Source organism: Macrotis lagotis, chromosome X, assembly GCF_037893015.1.
Source record: "Macrotis lagotis isolate mMagLag1 chromosome X, bilby.v1.9.chrom.fasta, whole genome shotgun sequence".
In the NCBI taxonomy this organism is placed as follows: Eukaryota; Metazoa; Chordata; class Mammalia; order Peramelemorphia; family Peramelidae; genus Macrotis; species Macrotis lagotis.
In genome coordinates this window covers 48584667-48607749 of record NC_133666.1, presented here as the reverse complement: position 1 = coordinate 48607749, position 23083 = coordinate 48584667, and the positions used below count along the sequence as shown (strand labels likewise).

The window sequence follows — 23083 nt, the reverse complement described above, 5'->3', positions numbered from 1 at the left end:
ACACTGAAGATTGTGTATTTTGTTCTAAATCTTTGCATTTCATTTCACAAATTCTCACCTTGCAAAAAATACCCAAAAAACCCCTCACCTCAATTTAGACCTAAATTTTTACTTCTCAGTAATCACTATCCGGGTGAAGATTGATGATTGGTTCTTTTATTTAGTTTACATTTCTTGATTTGTTCTCAATAGTTTAATGTTATTTTTGCCTTTTTAAAACTCAAACCATCCCAGTATCTGAAAGTTCATCCATGTTCCTTTCTTGAGATATTGGTGAAATATTGTAATTAATGAGTGTAACCTAGTACTTGAAAATACAGAATTTGAATGACTCATTTTTTCCACTCACAGTTTTTTGTCTTAGTCATTTAATAATTGTTTTCCCAATGCCCTTTACAGAAAAGTACAAGGAAAACACAATTAAAAACATTCTTGATCATTATGTATAATATTGAATAACAATTACTTTTTCTAAATAGTTTGAATTGGTGATTTATTAAGTGTAGTAAGGGATATTGTTATTTTTGTCTTTAGAGGGAAAAAATCAGTAGCCCTGTATTTCTTTCTTTTTTTTTGAAAGGCATTGAGATTAAGTGACTTATCCAAGGTCACACAGCTAGATAATTATCTAAAGTTGGACTTGAACTCAGGTCCTCCAGACTCCAAGGGTGGTACTGTATACACTGTGCCTCCTAGTTGCCCCATATACCTATTGTTGAAAGCAAAGAAAGTTGTCAAATATTTTGGAACACTTATAAAGTAGGCATACCCAAACCGGAATCCATTTTTGTAATTCAAGACTTTGACTTATAAAGCTTAAGAAAATATAGGCCATTGATGGAATTCTCTTATTTGCATTGACTCTATTAGTTATTGATTTTGCAATCTGTCTTTGATTTCTATCAGGAACTCCAAATATAATGAGTTCCCTTATTCTAAAGGTTTTGAATAATTATCTAACCATAAAGTTGGATGAACACTTTCAGTTAACATTGCATATATATATAGTGAGGAATTGTATAATATGTCATAGAAGTGAGTACATGTTAATCTCTATGGAGTTCCATCGGAATCTTTTACTCCCATCGGTTACCTTTTCATGCAAGTGACTCCCAGATTTCTGTATTCAGCTCTTTTTCATGAGCTCCACTTCCACACCAACATCTCTTTGAACATTTCCAACTTGATGTCCCATAGTACCTGAAACTCCACATGTCCAAGATAGAATTCATTATCATTCTTCCCCACCCTCCTTTTATGCTTCCCAACACACACTTCTTCCAAAGTTGTTATTTCTATTTAAAACACCACCATCTTTTCCTATCATCTAAATTCTCAAGGTTAAAGATCTCTTAAACTCTTTCCTCTTCTTCCCACCATGCATCCAATTATTTTCCAAAACTTGTCAATTCTACCTTGCCAACATTATTCACATTGATGACCTACTCTCCACTCACTGCATAAGCACTGTAATTCAGGCTCCCATCGCTTTTATTCTGTATTATTGCAATAAGTCTCCTAATTGGATTTCCTCCCTCAAGTGACTCTTCTCTCCAGTTCATACTTCACACAGTTGTTGAAGTGATATTCCTAAAATGAAAGTTTAAATTGATGTTCTCTCACCCCTTAAACTCGTGATTTCCTATTACTTCCAGGATCAAATGCAAACTCCTATGTTTTGCCTGTAAGTCCCTTAATATCCTGAATCCAGCCTAACTTTCCAGCCTCATTAGTGTCTTCCATGGACATTATAGTTTAGCCAAACTTGCCTTCTATGTGTGCCTCGTTTGTGATATTCTGTCTCTAATCCCCATGGCTCTGACTATTATTTCCCCCATTCCTAGGGTATCCTTCCTCATCCCCTCTAGGTCTGAATCCCTAGTTGCCTCCAAAGCTTCATATTTTGTTAAGTAAAACCTTTCCAGATTTTTCCTTCCCCTTGGCCGTGCTAGAGTTTTCCCCAGAAATCACTCCATTTTATGTACATGCATCTGTGTGTGTATGTATACATATATGTGAGACAGAATATAAGCTCTTTGAGGGCAGAGATTATTTCATTTTTATTTCTCCCCAGTACCTATAGTCTCTAGCATATATTAGGCATTTTCTAAATGCTTGTACTTTGATTGAATTTATACTCTGCTCTTTCAAAGGTATGTGAAGTTAGCTCCATTCTTTCAGATTTATTTTTCTTAATAGAATTTTGACTTAGAAAACTTGTATATTCCATATTGTGTGTGCATATATATGTATATATATGCACATATACACATATATAATATGTAGATTATTTTTAGATTCTGTGTGCCTTTTTATATATTAAATACTATAGTTAATATCAATGTAACTTCCCAAACCACAATTTTGTATTATTAGTGTAAAGTGTGGTTGGAATGTGAAGCTATGTAAAGCAATCTTTTTAAAATCTTCAATAGTTATGGAATTATTGAAGTGAAAGTTTTTGAAGTTCCAAAAATGTAATTTCTACTTAGTTCTTTACGTGAGTCATGATTTCAGTTCCCTTTTAAAGAGGTTGATTTTCGACTTAGGTAGTATACTGATATAGGAATGGAACATTGGTTTCAATATTAAAGTACATTTTATACATAGTGCTTATTTTCCAAATTAAAAATCAAGTCTGAACTGCCTGCCTTAGGAATATATTGTTTGCTACTTAACTGATTTCACATCCTTAACTGTTTCTTTGACTGGTAGCAAATCCATCCTTTTCCATGTCTTCTAGAAAAGATACTATTTGATTGGAAGTGTGATATATTGGGATTAGCTCAAGACTTGTAGTTAAAGAATTTTTTCAAGTCTGAACTCTTCCACTACTGACCTAAATATGTCACTTTCCCTCTCTGGCCTCAGTTTCTTCCTCTATTAATGAGGTCGTACTAGATGATCTGTAAGATCCTCATTAGCTGTGAGGTTTTTTGTTAACACTCACTTCTGATGTTTTCATCTAATATTATCCAAGAGGCAAATGTTGACTCCTTCTCTTAATCTTCTGCCAGTATGAAAATTGTTGACATTCAAGATTCTCAGAGGTTTAACCTATCCTGTGATCTTATTTATTTCTATATATATATTTTTTAGTTTTCCTCCTGGTTGTTTAAGAATATAAGGGCAACATTCCTTCGTTTACTTTCTGTTTTATATAAAAAAAAAATCTCTCTTGCTGACCTTATTCTTTTCTTATTGTTTGTGTTCATTGTTTACCTCATTTCTTTCATGTTCTGGATTTGCTTTCTTTTATTACAATAGGAGGTTATATTAAGGTATTAATTTCCTTAGTATTCTAGCTATTCATGTACTTTTTCAATTCACTTTGTGTCTTTTTTTTTTGTAAAGGGCTATTGTCTTACTGCTCTACTTCATATTATTTTGATTTTTGGCCTTCTCTTTTTGCCCCCTTTCAGGACAATGGAGTAATGACTCTATTTTCTTCAGTATTTCTATGTTTAACTGCCATAAAAATTGAGAAACCTGTATCTTTTAAGCTTGTGAGATAGAATTGTTACTGATTCAGATGGTACAGTTGACCCAGGACATAATCCTGAACACTGAGAATTTAGTGCTAGTGCTAGTTACCTCAAGAACTTTCCAGAAGTTTCTTATAAATTTTAAAGAAAAAACACTTCAAATAGAATCTTCTAGGGATCATTCCTATATATCCATTGCATGAATACAATTGTTAGCTTTGGAAGTGATGCTTTAACATCCTCTTGGCTGAGTCTTGAATGATGATGATGATTTATGGTATATCACAGCAGGCTTCTTGGTAAGATATCACTTGATAAATCATAACTATTATCTTTTTTATTTTGATGCTCATCTTGAAGTCTTTTTTGCTTTCCAAATGAAATTCCATCTTTGCAAAGTGTGCTAGTTAATTGTTGGGTGTTTTTTTTTTTAGGTTTTTGCAATGCAAATGGGGTTAAGTGGCTTGCCTAAGGCCACACAGCTAGGTAATTATGAAGTGTCTGAGGTCGGATTTGAACCCAAGTACTCCTGACTCCAGGGCTGGTGCTTTATCCACTGCGCCACCTAACCACACCTTAATTGTTGTTTTTAAAGGGACTGCCTTACCCTAACATGGTAATGGCATTTTTTTACTCCCTTGATATTTTGAACTCATTCATTTAGTGCTTTTCTCAAAATTATTTCATGTGCCTAGTATCTTTAGGGCATTGTGTATGTATAATCTGTTGATTTATAATCTTAGATTTAGATCTGAAAGAGATTTCAAGGGTCATCTATACCAATTCCCTAACTTTACTGAGCAGAAAACTGAGGTCCATGTAGTTTAAAGGACATGGTCCAGGTCAAATAACAATTTAGAGGCGATAATTGAATTTGGGGTCTACTGACTCCAGGGTCAATGTTCTTTATCAATAAAGGCGTTTTAATGAAAGTGAGGACATATCAACCAATTAAACCTGAGCAATCTTCAGTCATACTCATACACTTATAAGAAGAAAATGATTCTCATGTGAAGATCATTGGTTTCCTACTTGTTGAGCAATCTAAATTGCTTATTATTATATAACCTATATTAGCTTGCTCCCAAAAGCTACTCAAATTTGGCTTCCATTGTTTTAAATATGTATATGGTAACACTGTAACTTTACTTTCTTATGTTTCCTCAGTTTTTGTCAAACTAAATGAAATAGATTTAGTATTTTTTGATATCACATTACAACTTTTCATCCTAGGAAGCCCAATTTTAAGAGGAGAATGTATTTAAGCTGCCTATTAGAATTATCAAATAGATCCCATATGAATTGGAAATAGTTTTCCTTCTGATTTGGGGGGCTGAAGTGAGGAGTAAGATGGAAGGTTCTCAAAGAGGAAAGATGCTTGATAGACCCACCTGTGTATTTCCATTTCTTGCCTCGGGGCAGCTAGGTGGCACAGTGGATAGAGCACCAGCCCTGGAGTCAGGAGTACCTGAGTTCAAATGTGGCCTCAGACACTTCATAATTATCTAATTGTGTGGCCTTGGGCAAGCCACTTAATCCCATTGCCCAAAAACCTAAAAAAAAAATGGTGCTATTTTTTTTTTAGGTTTTTTGCAAGGCAAATGGGGTTAAGTGGCTTGCCCAAGGCCACACAGCTAGGTAATTATGAAGTGTCTGAGACTGGATTTGAACCTGGGTACCCTGACTCCAAGGCTGGTGCTCTATCCACTACACCACCTAGCCGCCCCTAATGGTGCCTATTTCTTGTCTCATTCTATCCAACTTAGATCAGGAAAGCAACCCTCAGCAAGATAACATTACAGGTAAACACAGGATTAGTTTTAGCTCTCAATGATTATCTGTTATTTGAAAGCATTCAATAATATTAGCCTTTTTTTTTAAAGGTTTTTGCAAGGTAAACGGGGTTAAGTGGCTTGCCCAAGGTCACACAGCTAGGTAATTATGAAGTGTCTGAGGCCGGATTTGAACTCCGGTACTCCTGAGATGGTGCTCTATCCACTGTACTACCTAGCCACTCCTAAGTCTATCTTTTTATTGACAAAGTAGTAAGACTCAGATTATAAATATGTATGGAAATAAATAACTATCCTGCCATAACCTTTTAATTTGTTCTGAGTTGTATCTTTTATTACCAAGGGAAATTAATTTGGTACACAATTTAAAAAAAAATGGTGCCTCAACATCCTCCTACCCTTAAATATGTGTTAACTTTTCTGTTGAGTTATGAGTGCATGCTATATTTAAGTTGGATAAGGATCATAAACCTGGAACTAACAAAGATTTTACAATTCCAGTTATATGTTTTCAGTTGATAGCCCCAGTTACTGATCCTTCTTTGTCCACTGCAGTAATGGAATCATTCTACCTTTGAATCTTTTTATGAGATGACCCCTTTTGTGACTTTGGCACATGTATAGATGGTTTAGTGTGTGTTCTTTGAGATTCTGATGTGTGCAGATGTATGAAGACATTTGGTTTACACCAATATGGTTTGATGACTTGACTTTCAGGAATTTGCTACATAATTGCTGTAGTAAGATTATATACTCTTTCTATCTCTAGAGCTTATGGTGGTTTGTTGATTGGTTTTTTTGAACATGTTTAACTTCTTTAAATCCAGATTTTTTTGTCAGAATGAGAATCTATTTCATTGAAGTTTTAATACAAAACAAAAATTCTTTTTCCTCTCTTAAGAACCTTAAGGGTTCTTTTAATATTTATGTGCAAAAATCTTTTGTCTAATTTCTGTTTCATGATACTGAAATGTAGTTGGTTTAGCATATTTATGGTTGTTAAAGCAGTAACCTTTGCATCCTAATTACTTAGGTATCAAAGTCTCTGAGACATTTGTTTTGGTCTTGACTTTTGATTAGATTGGTTTCTGGAAGTTCCTGGTTTGGAAATTCCTTTGACTAATCTAGATCAGTAGTTTTTCTGGAACCCCCAGTTTTAGGAGATTGTCTGTAGGCTCTTAAAGATGACATTCATTCCTTGGACTGGTATCATCAGCACCTACTACAGTACTCGGAATATAATAAACACTTTAAACAATGCTTGGTGATGATGGATTAACTGTCTCAAAATGGTGTGGGTTTTTCATTTTGAAGAACTGGTCAATGTTACAGAGACTCTTGAAAAACACTTTATTACCAACACCAACACCCCACCCCACCCCCAAAGAAAAACACTTTATTACCAGAGATCTCTACTTCATTGCTTATTACTTTTCCCATTTATCAAGTGGAGGAATGTAATGCTATGTTTGCAAGTGTTTCTGTCTGATTTGCCTTTCAGTTATTAGGATATGGTGATGAAATAAGGAAGAAGGATTAGAAGGAAATATAGTTCCAGTTTATATGTAGAATTACATAGAAAAGTTTGATCAGATAAGTTCTTCAGAATATAATTGGATTATATAAAATTGAAAAATGATTTCTTGTAAAAGAAGTATAGAAAATTTTTTAAAAACTGGTATTCTCTAAACTACAACCTTAGCTTATTAAAATGTATGTTTTTATTAAATTGTGCTTATTGTGATTTTTCTTATTTTTTCTGATATTCAGATTATTTATGATTCTACTTCATTTTCTTACTCACAGACTACATAGTTTTGTTTTTATTTTCTTTCTTATTCTCAAGAATTGCCAAAAAGATGCTCCTAGAAGAAATCCAGGCTAATATTACCTCTGATGAGGATATATCTTCAGATGAAGAACCAACTAAAACTAAAAAAAGAATTGTAAAGCATAATGAAGAAAACACTGGAGATGAAAGTGAACCTGTAAAAGGTAGAGTATGTGATGTTTTGATTTGGCAATTTGCAGGAGGTATTTAAAACTTAGCAGTCATCATATGCAGTTATCTTCCTGGTTTAATTGTATTCCCTTTATTCATTTTCTTTAATAAGGAGATGACTTTGCAAATTAACTTTTGATTCTTAAACATTTGCAGTTTGCCCCATAGTAATGCCATACATGAATTAAGGGTATAATTGGCAAATAATAATTATCCCTGATCTCCAGGAAAATAAATATTTCATTTTTGTCATGTGGTATTTCAGTGAAATCTTACTCAAAGAACTGTTTTGCAAATTTTAACCTGGACATTTTGAATGTAAGTTTTTTCCAATCTGCCTTTCCCTTCTTAGAGGACAATGATGAGCACGGCAATTCTGACACTGATTCTGACTCTGAACAATCTAAGAAGCCCCGATACCGTCACAGACTGTTACGGCACAAATTGTCCATGAGTGAGGGAGAATCTGGAGAGGAAAAGAAATCAAGACCCAAAGAGACAAAAGAACTCAAACGCAGAAATAGGAGGAAAGGTTAGAAGTTAGATTTTAATTATAAGAAAAATGTTCACTTAAAAAAAATGAATTATAAGGTTAAATAATAGAGATACTATTATTTCATGGATTAGAGTTCTGGCCTTAAAATCATAGAGACCTGGGTTCTTTATATTCCACTTCTGACACCAGCTCTGTGATTCCAGCAAGTCCTATAACATCCATAGTATCCAGGCAGCATTTTCAGACTCAACTGGGAAGTCAGAACATTTTAATGTCTGCATTAGTGTTGAGAGTTGCCACATGGTGAGGTTCAGTGTTGCATTGTATCTCAGATACTTCAGTTTTGAGGAAAGTACAATAGGTTATTTACTTAGAAAATGACATTGCTATTCTAGTCATTTGCAAAGATTTGGTGCATGTGTGTATTTGGTTTCTTTTGCTGTGTTCTTCTTGTTGTTATTGTCCTAACTTGGCATTTTTTCTTAGTTATGTCAAAAACTGTGAGGTCCAGTTTGTAGGTATGAATCATATTTCTGAAGAAAGTCCTAACTTCTTTTCCTTGCCTTCCAAATTTCACTGTAATATTTTATATAGATTATATTTAAATATAGTTCATTGATAATTATTTCTACTGCTTTAAAATTGGCAGAGTTCTTTATAATTCCTATCCTTAGGGGCGGCTAGGTGGTGCAGTGGATAGAACACCGGCCCTGGAGTCAGTAGTACCTGAGTTCAAATTCGGCCTCAGACACTTAATAATTACCGAGCTGTGTGGCCTTGGGCAAGCCACTTTAACCCCGTTTGCCTTGCAAAAAAAACCCAACAAAACCTAAAAAAAAAATTCCTATCATTTATTCTTTCCTTCATGACTACTCTCTGAGGTAGACATTATTCCCTTGCTTTGACTAAGGTCAATGAAGGAAATGGAGAGCCATCAAACTTAAATGATTTCTCAGGATCATTCATCTGCTTTCTTCCAAAAGTGATATTTGAACAAATTAAAGTCTCCAATTCCAGGCAAGGCTCTCTTTACTTCATGGTGCTTTTTTTTTTTAAGTATTGGTAATTGTGAATTTTAGGAATTCTATATAGAACTTAAAAGGTTTCCTTTTGAAAATGGTTTCCTTTTCTCTATAGCAGAGCTTTGACATGATACATATACATACATACATATATATATATATATATGTATATATATATATATCATCATATCAATGATGTCTATTACTTTTGTTTTTTTTCCTAGTCCTAGGCTAGATTTCCTTCAGGGGATCTTGTTTCGTTTTGTTTGGATGTGGTCTTTATTCCCCTGATCTGATTAACATTCAAAAATCCTACTTTTAATTGCAGAAGGCATTTGGAAAGTAACTGGCCTGAAATTTCATTTTTTCTTGACTGAGAAAAAGACATGTGTTTCATAAATTAAGAGTGTAATAAGAATTGGGTGGACAAGAGGGAAGTTTTCGTTCAGTAAGGAAGTAAACTATGTTCAAATATATTTAAATTATTTTGTTACCATGAGTAATCTTTACTCAGAAGAACTTTTTCTTTCTCTAACTTACATACTTTAATAAAAATGAATTTCTTTTCTATTTTCTGAACTTTTCTTCCCAAATTAATATAAAAATCATAGTTTTATTTATCAGATATTACTTTTACCAGACACTTGCTCCAACCTTGTTAATTAGCAGCAGTTTTCCCCTCGTCTTTATATGCTTTCATGGTTAAATAATCCACAGGGCAAGGCGGTTTGTAAGATGGTTGACATGGGCAACAAATGCATTGAGATGATGTGAACTGTGCTCTAGGGCTAATTCTATAGTGGGCTAGTTGAGTTTGTACTCAGTCCCTCATCCATCCAGGGTGGTAGTCCTAAGAGGAATAACTCTATGACTCACTATTAGTGTTTTAATGTAGCTATCTTAATTTTTATTGCCATTGATGATATATATTTGAGGTACTGTCACCTTCTTTGAAGATTTATGTATTTTTCTTCAAAGAATTATGATTTTTTATCTTGTTCTCTGTAAGTGTGATGTTATGGAAGAATTGGTTATGCTACCTTTCTATTTGATTGCAGTTGATAATTCAATCTTTTAATTTTATATCAAGTGAGCAGTGAAGATTCAGTTGATACTGATTTTCAAGAATCTGGGGTAAGTGAAGAAGTGAGTGAGTCTGAAGATGATCAGCGCCCAAGAACCAGGTATGACTTGGAGTTTGTCTTTGTTCTGCTTTCATTTTGTTATACATAAATATCTCAATAGTCATTCCTACATTGATTTGTTTATCTTTTGTGGTGTTCGATTTTATGAGGAGCAACCTTTAAACCACAGTTCAGAGCTAATATCCTGACTATCTTATTTCCTAGTAGTGTCTTTGATCAGAACTTATTGCCAATGTGAACTATAGGAATGTAGTTATGATTAATAACTTTCCATTTCAGTTATAATTTTTAAGTGAGGCATAGCTGGTGACATGTCTCCTTGCACATTTCCTTAACAGAGTGTTAGCAAGCAGGTTGGGAGCACTAGGTCCTCTGTTTAAGAAGACAGACAGACAGACAGACACACACACACACACACACACAGTCCATCAATAGATAAGCATATTTAGTATCTATCACATGCAATGTATGGTAGGGGAGTGGTAAGACAGGACAGGGAATTGTTGAGGTGGCATTTAGCTATTTAGATATCCAATCCCCAGAAAATAGTTTGAAAATCCAGGGAATAAAAATTTGCCATGAAATAGATGATAATTTTTTTCTATCAAATTTAGAGGCAGTACTGATATATCAAATTCAACATATTCAAAATCAAAGTTATTTGTTCCCTTTTTTCTCCATTGTTCTATAAATGAAACCACCTTTCTTTTAGTTGGCTATGTTTAAATTGTCAGTCATATATTATTTCTCTCCCTCCATTGATAGCTCCTATCTAATTAAGAGTCAAGACTTGGCAGTTCTCATTTTAACAATAGTGTAGATTTATAAGTTGCTGCATTGTTTAGATTGAATGTTTATACAGAATTAGCTGTTATTTACGTTAAGCGTGGACAGCATTTTTTGGGAATATATAACTAGGACACAATTCTGACTCTGTCCTCAGATCTTAAAATCTATAGAGGTGGGGTGACCAGACTTGAGAAATCTACAGAAAACATGCACAAATGCATCGTGATGTTTTATAACTTGCATATTTAGGAACGTACAGACACCCACATTTATTAAATACCATAACTTACACTGTGAATTTTAGTTCAGTGATGAATGAAGAATTAAGTTTGTCAAAGAATTTTCTGAGGAGATGAATGTTAGACTATGTCTATATGACTTGAGTGAATGTGCCTTTGTCAGAAGGGCATTTTGGACAAGGGCACCAATGGAAGGAAAAGATGCGAATATATTTTTCACAGAATAATAAAGACTAGAGACATTATATACACATATCCAGCCACAATATGTCTGTTTTAATCAATTGTAAAAATTATAGGACATGAAAAGATGTTGCAACCATATCTACATTTGTATAGCTAACTTATGCCTACAAAACCCTTTTCTATTATTTGTTATTGTTCATTTATTGTAATGTCCCTTTGTTCATTTACTATTTTATACACATCCACAAATGAAGATTTGTAGTAAACTAGTACACACTATTTGATAATTTTTTAGAATCAGCAAGAATTTTTTTAACCTTTCAGATCCGCCAAGAAAGCCGAACTGGAAGAAAATCAACGGAGCTATAAACAAAAAAAGAAACGACGGCGTATTAAGGTTCAAGAGGATTCTTCAAGTGAAAATAAGGTCAGTGGTGAAACATGCATGGCATGCTCTAGTTTTAGTCGATAAGAGCATATTCTCCACAAGGAGGAAATTTCCCTTTTTGCAGAGCTGATTGAGAAGTAGTATTTTTAAGGTAGTAATCCACAAAACCATAGCTCTTTGGTAAATTGCAGAAAAAATGTAGATTAACTGATAATTCATTTAGTGAACATTTATTAATCATTATTTATCATTAAATTACATATTTGATTTTTATTAAATTAAAATAAATTATTAATTTATGAATCATTGTTATATGTAGTATATTGTTTTAGACATTTTTTCAGATACAAAGAGAAATAAGACATGGAACTTTTAAAAGGCTTTCATTTTGTTATTCTTTGGGGGCTACCAAGTTCACTCTCCTGCTTTTGGGGTTTTTAGACAACTGGGTCATCTTGTGGTGAATACCATTTAATTTATTGAATACTAGTAGAATTGTAGGGCATAATATTGCATAGTAATAAAACCTTTATAATGTTTATGTTATTTTGATTTTCATAAATATTACTTTGAATTAATGTAAAAAGTAATCAGCTGGGGCAGCTAGGTGGCATAGTAAAATAGAGCACCTATCCTGGAGTCAGGAGGACCTGAATTCAAATGTGGTCTCAGACCCTTAGTAATTATCTAGCTGTATGACCTTGCAAAAAACAACATATAATAGAAATCAGCAATCCTTGTAACTCATATAAAATGAAATATCTGCTTCTTAAGTTTTGATATAATTCTTTTTTTTTTTTTTTTTTTGCAAGGCAATGGGGGTTAAGTGCCTTGTCCAAGGTCACACAGCTAAGTAATTAAGTGTCTGAGGTGAGATTTGAATTCAGGTCCTCCTGACTCCAGGGCCAGTGCTCTATCCACTGTGCCACCTAACTGCCCCCGATTTGATATAATTCTTAAATTCCATTGTTATTTATGCTCATTTCATTTTAGAGTAATTCTGACGAAGAAGATGAAAATGATGATTCAAAGTCTCCTGGAAAGGGTAGGAAGAAAATTCGAAAGATTCTTAAAGATGACAAACTGAGAACTGAAACTCAAAATGCCTTGAAAGAAGAAGAAGAGAGGAGAAAGCGTATTGCAGAGAGAGAGCGAGAGAGAGAGAAATTAAGAGAGGTAATCAATGTATGGTATTATAATCAAACGGGACCTTAAGCGTTATTGAGGCCATCATCTTAGTTTTTGAGGTGATTCAAGTGAGTTCCAGAGTAGCATTGACTTGATCAAGCCTCCAAATTCTTTTTTCCAGAAACTTGATTGGTAGTGTTCATTTTTTTTACAGAATTTCAGGTGCCATCTATTCCAGTTCCTCCCTGAATAAGACTCCTCTCTATGATAGACTCACCTTGTAAGCTTTGCTTGAAAACTTTTTTTATGGTGAATCTCCTACTCTTCATGACAACCCCTTCCACTTTTGCTTAGTTTTAATTATTGTCTACTTTTTCCTTACATTGAGCTTTCATCTGGCTCCCTGCAATTTTTACCTTTTTGCCAAATAAGATCTGACAGATTTCTCTTCCCCATGCTAGCTAGCCCTTTACATTCCTCCTCTCCCCTCTTCCATGTATCCATTAAAGACTTTTTGATCTTTTTTAAATTTTATTTTAATATGTTATTCATTTATTTTTCCAACTACATGGAATGGTAGTTTTTACCAATCTTTTTTTGGCACAAAGTTTTGAATTTTACATTTTTCTCACTCTCTCTTACTTCCCCCCACCCCTCAGATAGAAGGCAATTGAATATGGGCTCTGGATTTATAACCATGCTAATATATATCCATATTGATCATGTTGTGAGAGAAGAATCAAATCCAAATCAAAGAAGGAAAATATTAGAGAGGGGAAAAAATGACAATACAAAAGACAGTAAAGCTTTGGTCTGCATTTCAACTCCATAGTTCCTTCTCTGGACATGGATGGTATTTTCTATCATAAGTCTATTCAAATTGTCTTTGATTTTATCTTGGTATAGGATGTGAGATGTTGTCTCTTTGCTCCCAGTCCTGATTGGTACTGATTTCCTGATCCACCACTCTTATTTCTTAGCCAGTACCAGACAGTTTTGATGACTGATACTTGATAATATAATTTTATATCTGGTAAGGCTAAGCCACATTCTTTTGCTTTTTTTTTTTTTTTAAGGTTTTTGCAAGGCAAACGGGGTTAAGTGGCTTGCCCAAGGCCACACAGCTAGGTAATTATTAAGTGTCTGAGACCGGATTTGAACCCAGGTACTCCTGACTCCAGGGCCGGTGCCTTATCCACTATGCCACCTAGCCGCCCCCCATCTTTTGCACTTTTTTTCATTAAGTCCCTTGATATTCTTGACTTTTTGTTTTTCCATATGAATTTAATTACAATTTTTTCTAGCTCATTAAAAGTATATTTTTGGAAGTTTGATTGGTAAGGCACTAAATAGGTAGTTTAATTTAGATAGAAATGTCATTTTTTGTTATATTAGCTCAGCCTATCCATGAGCAGTTGATATTTGCCCAGTTAGTTAAATCTGATTTTATTTGTGTGAAAAGTTTTTTACAGTTGTTTTCATAGAGTTTCTGAGTCTGCCTTGGCAGGTAGACTACCAATTATTTTATATTGTCTGAAGTTATTTTAAATGGAATTTCACTTTCTACCTCTTGCTGCTATATCTTGCTAGTAATATATAGAAATGCTGAGAATTTATGTAGGTTCATTTTATATCCTGTGACTTCTGTTTTATGGGAGAGTTCATCTCATTCACATTCACATTTATAATGACTAACTCTTTATTTACCCTTCATGCTCTCTCCTCTGTATTTTTTCCTTTCACCTTATCTCTCCTCCCTAGCATTTTGGTTCCGAATACCACCTCTCTTAATGTGTCCTCGCTTCTATCTACCACTTTTCCTTTTCCCTTTTTCCTTTCCTCCCCACCCAGGGCAGCTGTTGGCACAGTATACAGAACACTGGTCTTGGAGTCTGGAGGACTGGAGTTCAAATCCATCCTCTGACACTTACTAGCTGTGTGACTCTGGGCAAGATACTTATCCCTGATTGCCCCGTATCCAGAGCCATCCATCTTCAGTCACCTTGACCCATATCTGGCCATTGCACCCAGATGGCTCTGCAGGAGAAAGTGATGCTGGTGACTTAGCACAGCATCCCCTTATTCAAATTCAATTCATCTGTTTGTCATGGCATCACTTCCCTGATGTCATGGTCTTCTTGGAAAAAAAATGAAGATCAAACATTCCTATCTGCCCTCCCCAACCAGCTTTTTCCTCCTGATACTTGGAAGGGTAAGATAAATTTCTAAATTCAATTATGTTTGTTAATCCCTTTTTGAGCCAAACAATTGAGTGTAACATTCAAGAGGTTCTCATCTCCCTCCCTTCTATCCTTCTATTACAATTAGTGCTTTCCACCTCTTCATGTGATATAATTTACATCATTCTACCTCCCCCTTCCTCCCCCTTCCTCCCCCTTCCTCCCATCCCTACACTATACTCCCCTTGTGTAATTTCTTAATTTTTTGTAAAATCATCCCATCAAAGTTACGGACATACCATAGATGTCCACATGTATGGCTAAGTATATTCCCTCTAACAGAGTTACAATTCTCTAGAGTTAGTAGAATCTGTCTTTCTGGTAGGGAATAGCCATATTTTAATTTTCCTCTGTTTACCTTTTCATGTATCTCTTGAATCTTCTTTTTGAAGATCAGATTTTCTGTTCAGCTTTGATCTCTTCATCAGGAAAGTTTGAAAGTTGCCTATTTTATTAAATATACTTCTTTTCCCCTGAAAGAGAAAACTCAGTTTTGCTGCATATTTGATTCTTGGTTGTAAACCAAGTTCCCTTCCTTTCTGGAATATCATATTCCATATCTTTGTTCCTTTAATGTTGATTCAGCCAGTATCTATATAATTCTGACTCTGGCTTCATGGTATTTTAATTGCTTCTTTTGGACCATCTATAGGATTTTCAACTTTTTCTGATAATTCTTGAGTTTGGCCACAATATGCCTTGGACTGAGACCGGATTTGAACCCAGATACTCCTGACTCCAGGGCCGGTGCTTTATCCACTGTGCTGCCTAGCTGCCCAAGTCCTACGATTCTTAAATTGTCTCTCTTGGCTCTGTTTTCCACGTCATTTGTTTTACCACTGAGGAATTTTACAATTTCATCTATTTTTAGGGAGAAGGGATGATTTTATTTAATAGATTTCTTTGTGTCTCACAAAGTCATTCCACTTGTCCCAATCTATTTTTCATGGAGGTAAATTCTCCATTTAGCTTTTGCATCTCCTTTTCCATTTGGTCAATTCTATTTTTAACAGAGTTGTAATCTTTTTCCATTTTCCCAATTGTGATGTTGAGGGTAATATTTTCTTTTTGCATTTGTTCAATTGTATTTTTCAAGGATTTGTTTTCTTCTGTCATTTTTTGTTGCAAGATTTTAATTTTCTCTAGCATTCCTTTTTTCTATTTGATCTTTAAATTCCTTCCTGAGCTCTTTTATGAAGTCTTCCTGGGCTTGAGATCCAATTCTCTATTCTCCTCTGAAGCTTCACATATTCCCCTTCTGTCCTCCTTTTTTGAACTAGTATCCTTAACTCCAAGGTAACAGTCGATAGATCCTGCTTTTGGCTGACCTTTCTTCATTTTGGAGTTTAATATATTTCCCATCGGGTTCACACATTTTCCATGTTGAAAACCCTAGAGGCTTGCTTACTGGTCTGGTGTGGTAGATGGTCCAAATTCCAGGGAGTTACTCAGTAGACCAACCAGTAAGGAAAGCCAGAAACTCTGAATTGCCTGTGGCAGGGATGTCAGCCACCCACTCTCTATTCTTTGGGGCTGGTTCTGAGCTATCCATGAAATCCAGGCACTGGACTAGGCCTTTAGGGCTGGAAACTCAAGAGGTTCTCTCTGCAGGCTCATCACTGGGAAGTCTACAGCCTACATCTAAGCCTTATGAAGAGAAGGCAACAGCAGGGGGATAGCTGGTTGAGCTTTTGATTTCAGCCACATTTTCTGAATGGGTGTCCTGGGCAACTGTGCTGGAGCTCTCTCAATTTGCACATCTCAGTGATTTCTGCTCTCGCCTCTGATGTTCTCACATTATTCCCCTGCCTCACCTTATTCTTTGTCCTGGGCATGACAGCTCTCCCTTGACAGTCCTTGCTGAAAGATATTCCACTGTGTTTTGTGGGTTCTGTCTTTCCAGAATTTGTTAAGATGCTTGAGTCGTGTCAGTTCAGTTGGAAAGCCAGGAGAGCTTAAAACAGTGCCTGTCTTCTCTCCACCATCTTGGCCACTTTTCATTTTTTGTAAAGAAGCTATTCATCTCATAGAACTTAAACGGAAGCTAATTTAGCCCCTTTACTTTGCTTCTGTGAGGAAGACTAGTTAGCTCGCCATTGGTTCATTGCTCTTTTGCCCTGGCCTACTATTTCTAGTATTATTATTATTATTATTTTTTTTATTTTTATTTTTTTTAGGTTTTTGCAAGGTAAATGGGGTTAAGTAGTTTGCCCAAGGCCACGCAGCTAGGTAATTATTAAGTGTCTGAGACCAGATTTGAACCCAGGTACTCCTGACTCCAGGGCTGGTGCTTTATCCACTGTGCCACCTAGCCGCCCTATTTCTGGTATTAGGGGAAATAAATGTTCAACATTGAACTTCGATGAATGTTAAATGTTTATAGGTCACATTCTTCTGAGTTTTATATAATAAATATGCTAAGATGTTGTGTCTGACTGTTGAAATATTTATTATGCACTTGTTTTGTGTTATGTACTCTGCATAGTGCTGAAGATATAGATACAGACAGATAAGTCCCTTCCCTAAAGAAGCTTCTATTTTGATTTGGGAAAACAGCCTGTGTGCGTGTGTGTGTGTGTGTGTGTGTGTGTGTGTGTGAGAGAGAGAGAGAGTATGAAAGGGAAAATGGACCTCGGTTGGGGTGAGAGTAGAGGGATGCTAGCTGGGGGAGGTTATGACAGTTGATCTGTGAAACCCTAGAGTAACAATTAATTTCTATTTATTTATTTATTATTATTTTTTAAAATTTATTTTTATTAAAGATATTATTTGAGTTTTACATTTTTCCCCCAATCTTGCTTCCCCTCCCCCCTCCCCACCCCAGAAAGCACTCTGTCAGTCTTTACTTTGTTTCCATGTTGTACCTTGTTCCAAATTGGGTGTGATGAGAGAGAAATCATATCCCTAAAGAGAAGTCTAAGAGGTAACAAGATCAGACGATAAGCTATCTGTTTTTTTTTTTTTTCCTAAATTAAAGGGAATAGTCCTTGCACTTTGTTCAACAATTAATTTTTATTAATTACATTTGAGCTTTTTTTTTCCCTTTCATACTTTCATACTTAGCTGCTATAAATTGAGTTAATTCCTCAGCCTTCCCCATGATGGAATAGATTAACAGTAACATTTATCTTTCCCTTCACATTCAGGTGATAGAAATTGAAGATGCTTCACCTATTAAATGTCCAATTACAACAAAATTGGTCTTAGATGAAGATGAAGAAACCAAAGAACCCTTAGTCCAGGTTCACAGAAATATGGTAACAAAATTGAAACCTCATCAAGTAGATGGTAAGAAAATGGAATATACTTTTTAATGTCTCTTTCACTCTTCTCCCATCATAGATGTACTTAACTTTAAAGGTTTAGAAATCTCTATTCAAAAATTTCCAGATTGCAGTTTTGAATATTTATTCTTTATCTACTTGGGTCCTTACTTACTTGTATTTATGAGAACTTAGGCAGTAAGTAAACATGAATTTAGTTCCTAAGAATTGCTTATGCTGATCTTTTTCTGTAGAATATAGAATCTCATCCTCTTAGGTTGCAGACAGTTATATTTAGTTTTGTAGATTAAGGCATGGAAAGAGTCTACAGAGTTCATCTGGTCACTTTGTTTTTCTTAGGGCTCTTTGTGGCTTAGAGCTAGAGATTTTTATTAGTAACCTATGATTGATTTTTCTGTTACCTGTACTTTTTATCTTATTGCTGTTTGATTCTGAATGAAAAATGAATTCATGGGAGTTTTTTTGATCTCCTGATATTTACCTTGAAGGTTACATGCTGAACTTTCTAATTAAACATGTTTTATTTAGGTGTTCAATTCATGTGGGATTGCTGTTGTGAATCTGTGAGTAAAACCAAGAAATCTGCAGGTTCAGGATGCATTCTTGCCCACTGCATGGGTCTGGGAAAGACATTACAGGTAGGAGGTAATAAATATGAAGGGCTAAGTGGGTACTTATGAAAATGATGATTCTTTAATGTTTTTAGTTATAGAGGATCAATATGTAATTGGATCTAAATATATGTACACATTTATGCATACTTATGTATTCATATATATATATATATATATATAATATATATATGTGAAGTCATCTGAACTAGCAATACTTCTGCATTTTTCATACTGCAAGAAATAGACAATCTTCAAAAATTCTGGAACTGTTCCATATGTGTATATTTTACAAAAATGAATTGGAGTGCATATGAATTCAGAGCCCCCATAGGACATATTAAAAAAAAATTGAATGAATACTGCATTCCAGGCATACTACTTATAACACTGCCCTGATAACTATCTTTCAATCACAGCTATAATGTAGTATTGCCCAGAGCAGCCCCTTTTACAAAATCTGTGAAAAACCCAATAGTCACTTCAGATTGAGACCATATGGCAACTCAAGGTTGTTAATGGGTTTTTAGTTTCATTATTGGTCCAGTTTCCTTTGGGGCCTAACTGCTTCCTATGTGATCCCACTTTGTTGTAGTTTTCATGATGTCACTGGGGATGATAGGTATACCTGTATACCTGTATCCTGTTTCTTTATTAATGATTATTAGGACCCTATGTAATTTCTTAGGAAAGTTCTCAGATTTCAGAGGAAGTAGCTCTTTGGCTCCTTCCATGTTTTAGTAAGAGACAATAAGTTGTCTGCTTTGAACTACCTGTTCCTGCCATGATATTTATTGGTGATCTTTTCTAATGAGGGAATTGTTTTCTACCTTTAGAATTATTGTGTTTCTGAGTTATGCTTTAAAATTGTAGACTGTTATATAAATTGAGCTATTATTCCATGTCTTCAACACCTTTTTGTTTGCTTCTGGAAAAACAAAACCATGGGTTTTCATCAGTATTGATTTATACTTATTTTTGTGAATTTAAACAAATATTGTAAATGTTTTTCTGTTTTAGGTGGTGAGTTTTCTTCATACAGTTTTGTTGTGTGACAAATTGGATTTTAGTACTGCTCTGGTTGTTTGTCCCCTTAACACCGCTTTGAATTGGATGAATGAATTTGAGAAATGGCAAGATGGATTAGACGATGAGGAGAAGCTTGAGGTATGTTTTGTCACTATTTATAGGTGGTATTGATTCATTGTTGGGCTGACCTCGATGACCACTTCACTGAGCTTCTTTCCTCATTTAAAAAGTTGTCAGTTACTATTTATAGGAGAGTTCCTGGGACAGAGTAATGGACAGGGAAATAGTATTGTGATAAAGAAGAAAGAATAACAAGAGATGATAAATAGGTAAAATTTGCCAGATTAGTATCTGTTTGAATTTTAGAATGAATAAAAAATCCAAAAACACTGAGTTTATGTAACTAGAAATCCAACACATTAAGGAAATAATGCTTTATGTTAGGATGGAGTGGCAGACATGGAAGGGAAGGTGATAAGTGAAATTGATGTGGACATAACTTTCAAAGAAAAAAATGAGGTTAGAGATAGAAATTTGGGAGTTAATTGACTTTTCAAGCCATTGAGTAGAGCATATAACTAAGTTGAAGAGTGTAAAGAGAGGTTAAAGCTTAGTCCAATATCTTGGCTGTGATAACACAGGCTTGAGAAAGAGGAAAGACTATCTGAAAGAGGGAGTTATCAGTAGGATCAGGTGTTTGTCAGTTGTCCAGGTGATGAATATTTTTAAAAATGATCATTTATAATCCTGTAACTTAAAAGAAATAGGTGGTTGCAATGAAAAGATTTTTTCATTTATTTTTCAAAATATCATTTTAAAAATGTGTTTTGTCCCCTCCTCCCTCACTCCCCTGGAAGGTCTCAGAATTAGCTACTGTGAAACGCCCTCAGGAAAGAAGCTACATGCTGCAAAGGTGGCAGGAAGATGGGGGTGTTATGATTATCGGCTATGAAATGTATAGAAATCTTGCTCAAGGAAGGAATGTCAAGAGTAGGAAACTAAAAGAAATATTTAACAAAGCTCTCGTTGACCCAGGTAAGCTATTTACCTTTGTAAAGGTAAAGAAGCAAGTTATCTTTTTGTATGCTGGATTATATAATAATCCATTATTTTAATTTTCTACTCACTGGTCTCCTACTTTTGAGTTATACTTCCCTAAAACTCTGCCCACTGGTGGTGTGCTTCAAAGACACAGTAGATTGCCTGGCAGAGAATCTGGGATCACATCCACCACCTGCCACTTTGTGCCTTTATAACACTGAGTGCTTCATTTCTGCTCTACTGCACCTTATTTTCCTCCTCTTGAAAACGAGTCTGGCAGAATAGATAAATGACTTCTCAGCTCTCTTCCACCTGCATATCTCTGATTTGATCATGCCACACTACTATTGGATTCTACTTTCTAATTTGACACTTTTTCCCTTTGGTCTCAGAAACCTTTAGATTCTGTGGTTAATTAAACCCCCTGCTATTAATCTACAGGACAATGACCATATTCCTTTGTTGGACTTGCCAAGGTCCTCCATTCTTTCTCATACTTTCTTGCCTTTCCTATGTGCTTTTGACCCAGAAAGCCTTCTCACTCCATTGAAACTTACTGAAATCCAGACATTTATTAATACTTAGCTCTCTTACTGTTCTTCTTTCCTGATCCTCACATGAAAAGTGCTCTGTTCTCCTAAAGTACTTTGTTCATGTTACTCTTAAGACACCACATTTTCATGCATAATATACCTTTATCTCCACAACTTTTCTTCCATGCTAGAGTATAATAAGTTACTTGTAGTGTAGGAGCCATTGCTTCCAGCAAACCCCTCTCTCTAAAATAGTCATGATTTTAATGGAAAGCATAGTTTTTAAAAAGATTGCACAAAAGGAATATCCTTTGACCAATTATATATCTTGTTTGGGGACTTCAGTAAATATGGCACTAAATGTACAGTTGGAAGTTCAATGAATCTATGAATTCAATTTATTATTGATTCAATAGGCTCCTATTATATTATTTCTTCCAACACTTTTCAAGCTTTTTTGATTTTAGGATTCTTTTACTCTCTTAGAAATTACTGAAGGAACTATTTCCCCCACCACCAAAAACGCTTTTGTTTATATAGGTTTTATCTCTTGATATTTCCTGTATTATAAATTAAAATGTCAGTAGTGTTGTGAAGTTAATTTTTACCTTATGGACTGCCTGCAAGCGTCTCAATGACCTTACTACTTTCAGTCCTTTCCTTGGCTATGATTACATGATCTGCCATAGAGAATTTTCTGCAAAAGTCAGCATTCCTTTCTCAGATACTTTTTATAACTATGTAGATTCTACTTATATTTTTTTGAGCTACAGAAGTAGGCATCTGATCTCAGAAAAACCTTGATTTACATGAGCTGCTACAAAGTGAAATGTATTATGTATAGAGTAGCAATAATATTGTAACATGATAAATTGTGAATGAATTAACTGTTCCCACATTATAGTGATCCAAGATAAATTTGAAGGACTCAAGATGAAAAATGCATTGAAGTATACATTTTTAAACTTTTTTTTTGAGGGTTTGACTTTGAGAGCTGAACTATAGGATGATGGCTTGAGGGAATGGCAGCCTTTTAGATGGTGTTGACTGGGCATGTTTCTAGGTAACAGAACTCTTTGGGTTTAAAGAATTTGAAGGAGGTGCAATTGCCCAGGCACATCCTCAGAAACTGATTGGGTCAAGGGTCCAGCAACAGAGGTGTTTCCTTTAGTAAAGATAAGAGATGGAGGGGTGACTTCCCAGGGTTTGGGGGTATGAAATTTGTGGGAAGGGGCTCATAGCAGATGGCTTCTATCTTCCTGATTTCATAGGAGATATAAAACCTCATGAGAGAAAGGGAGAAAGTAGTATGAAGACCTTCTTATTCATCTAGAACCAAATACCAACATTAAATCCCCCCCAAAATTTTGCAGTATTTTTCACTTGTGACTGTCCATTTATAGTATTGTTTATATTCAGCTAAGTGCCATTTTCCTAGGAGGTGGAAGAATTAGTCAAAGGTTAGACTAGGAATACTTTGATAGCTTCTCCTTCTTTTCTCTCTCTCCCTTCTCCCTTCTTCTCCCCCCACCATGTAATGGTTGGTTGAGTTTCAGCTTCATTTCATATGAAATAGCTTTAGACTAGTTGCATACAATTAGTTTAAGAAGTTTCCATGTCAGATTCCCGTTTTTCCTCCTTCCATCCTATTGTTTCTCCAGATTATAAACAT

The 23083-nt window shown here is 35.0% G+C and overlaps 1 protein-coding gene across 12 annotated transcripts in view; it reads left to right on the top strand.

Annotated features, from left to right (window-relative positions):
• The window catches only part of ATRX (ATRX chromatin remodeler), a 173032-nt gene that overhangs the window by 86027 nt on the left and 63922 nt on the right, over positions 1-23083 (top strand). For all 12 annotated transcript variants that reach the window (XR_012472834.1, XM_074208650.1, XM_074208644.1 and 9 more), the window contains 9 exons: positions 7125-7273; positions 7633-7812; positions 9889-9982; positions 11482-11584; positions 12539-12721; positions 18060-18201; positions 18726-18835; positions 19829-19975; positions 20695-20872. Coding sequence is in view for 11 of the 12 variants with exons in the window: in XM_074208650.1 (XP_074064751.1) it covers positions 7125-7273; positions 7633-7812; positions 9889-9982; positions 11482-11584; positions 12539-12721; positions 18060-18201; positions 18726-18835; positions 19829-19975; positions 20695-20872 (1286 nt within the window). In the remaining variant the exon portion in view is untranslated. The remainder of the gene's footprint in view (positions 1-7124; positions 7274-7632; positions 7813-9888; positions 9983-11481; positions 11585-12538; positions 12722-18059; positions 18202-18725; positions 18836-19828; positions 19976-20694; positions 20873-23083) is intronic.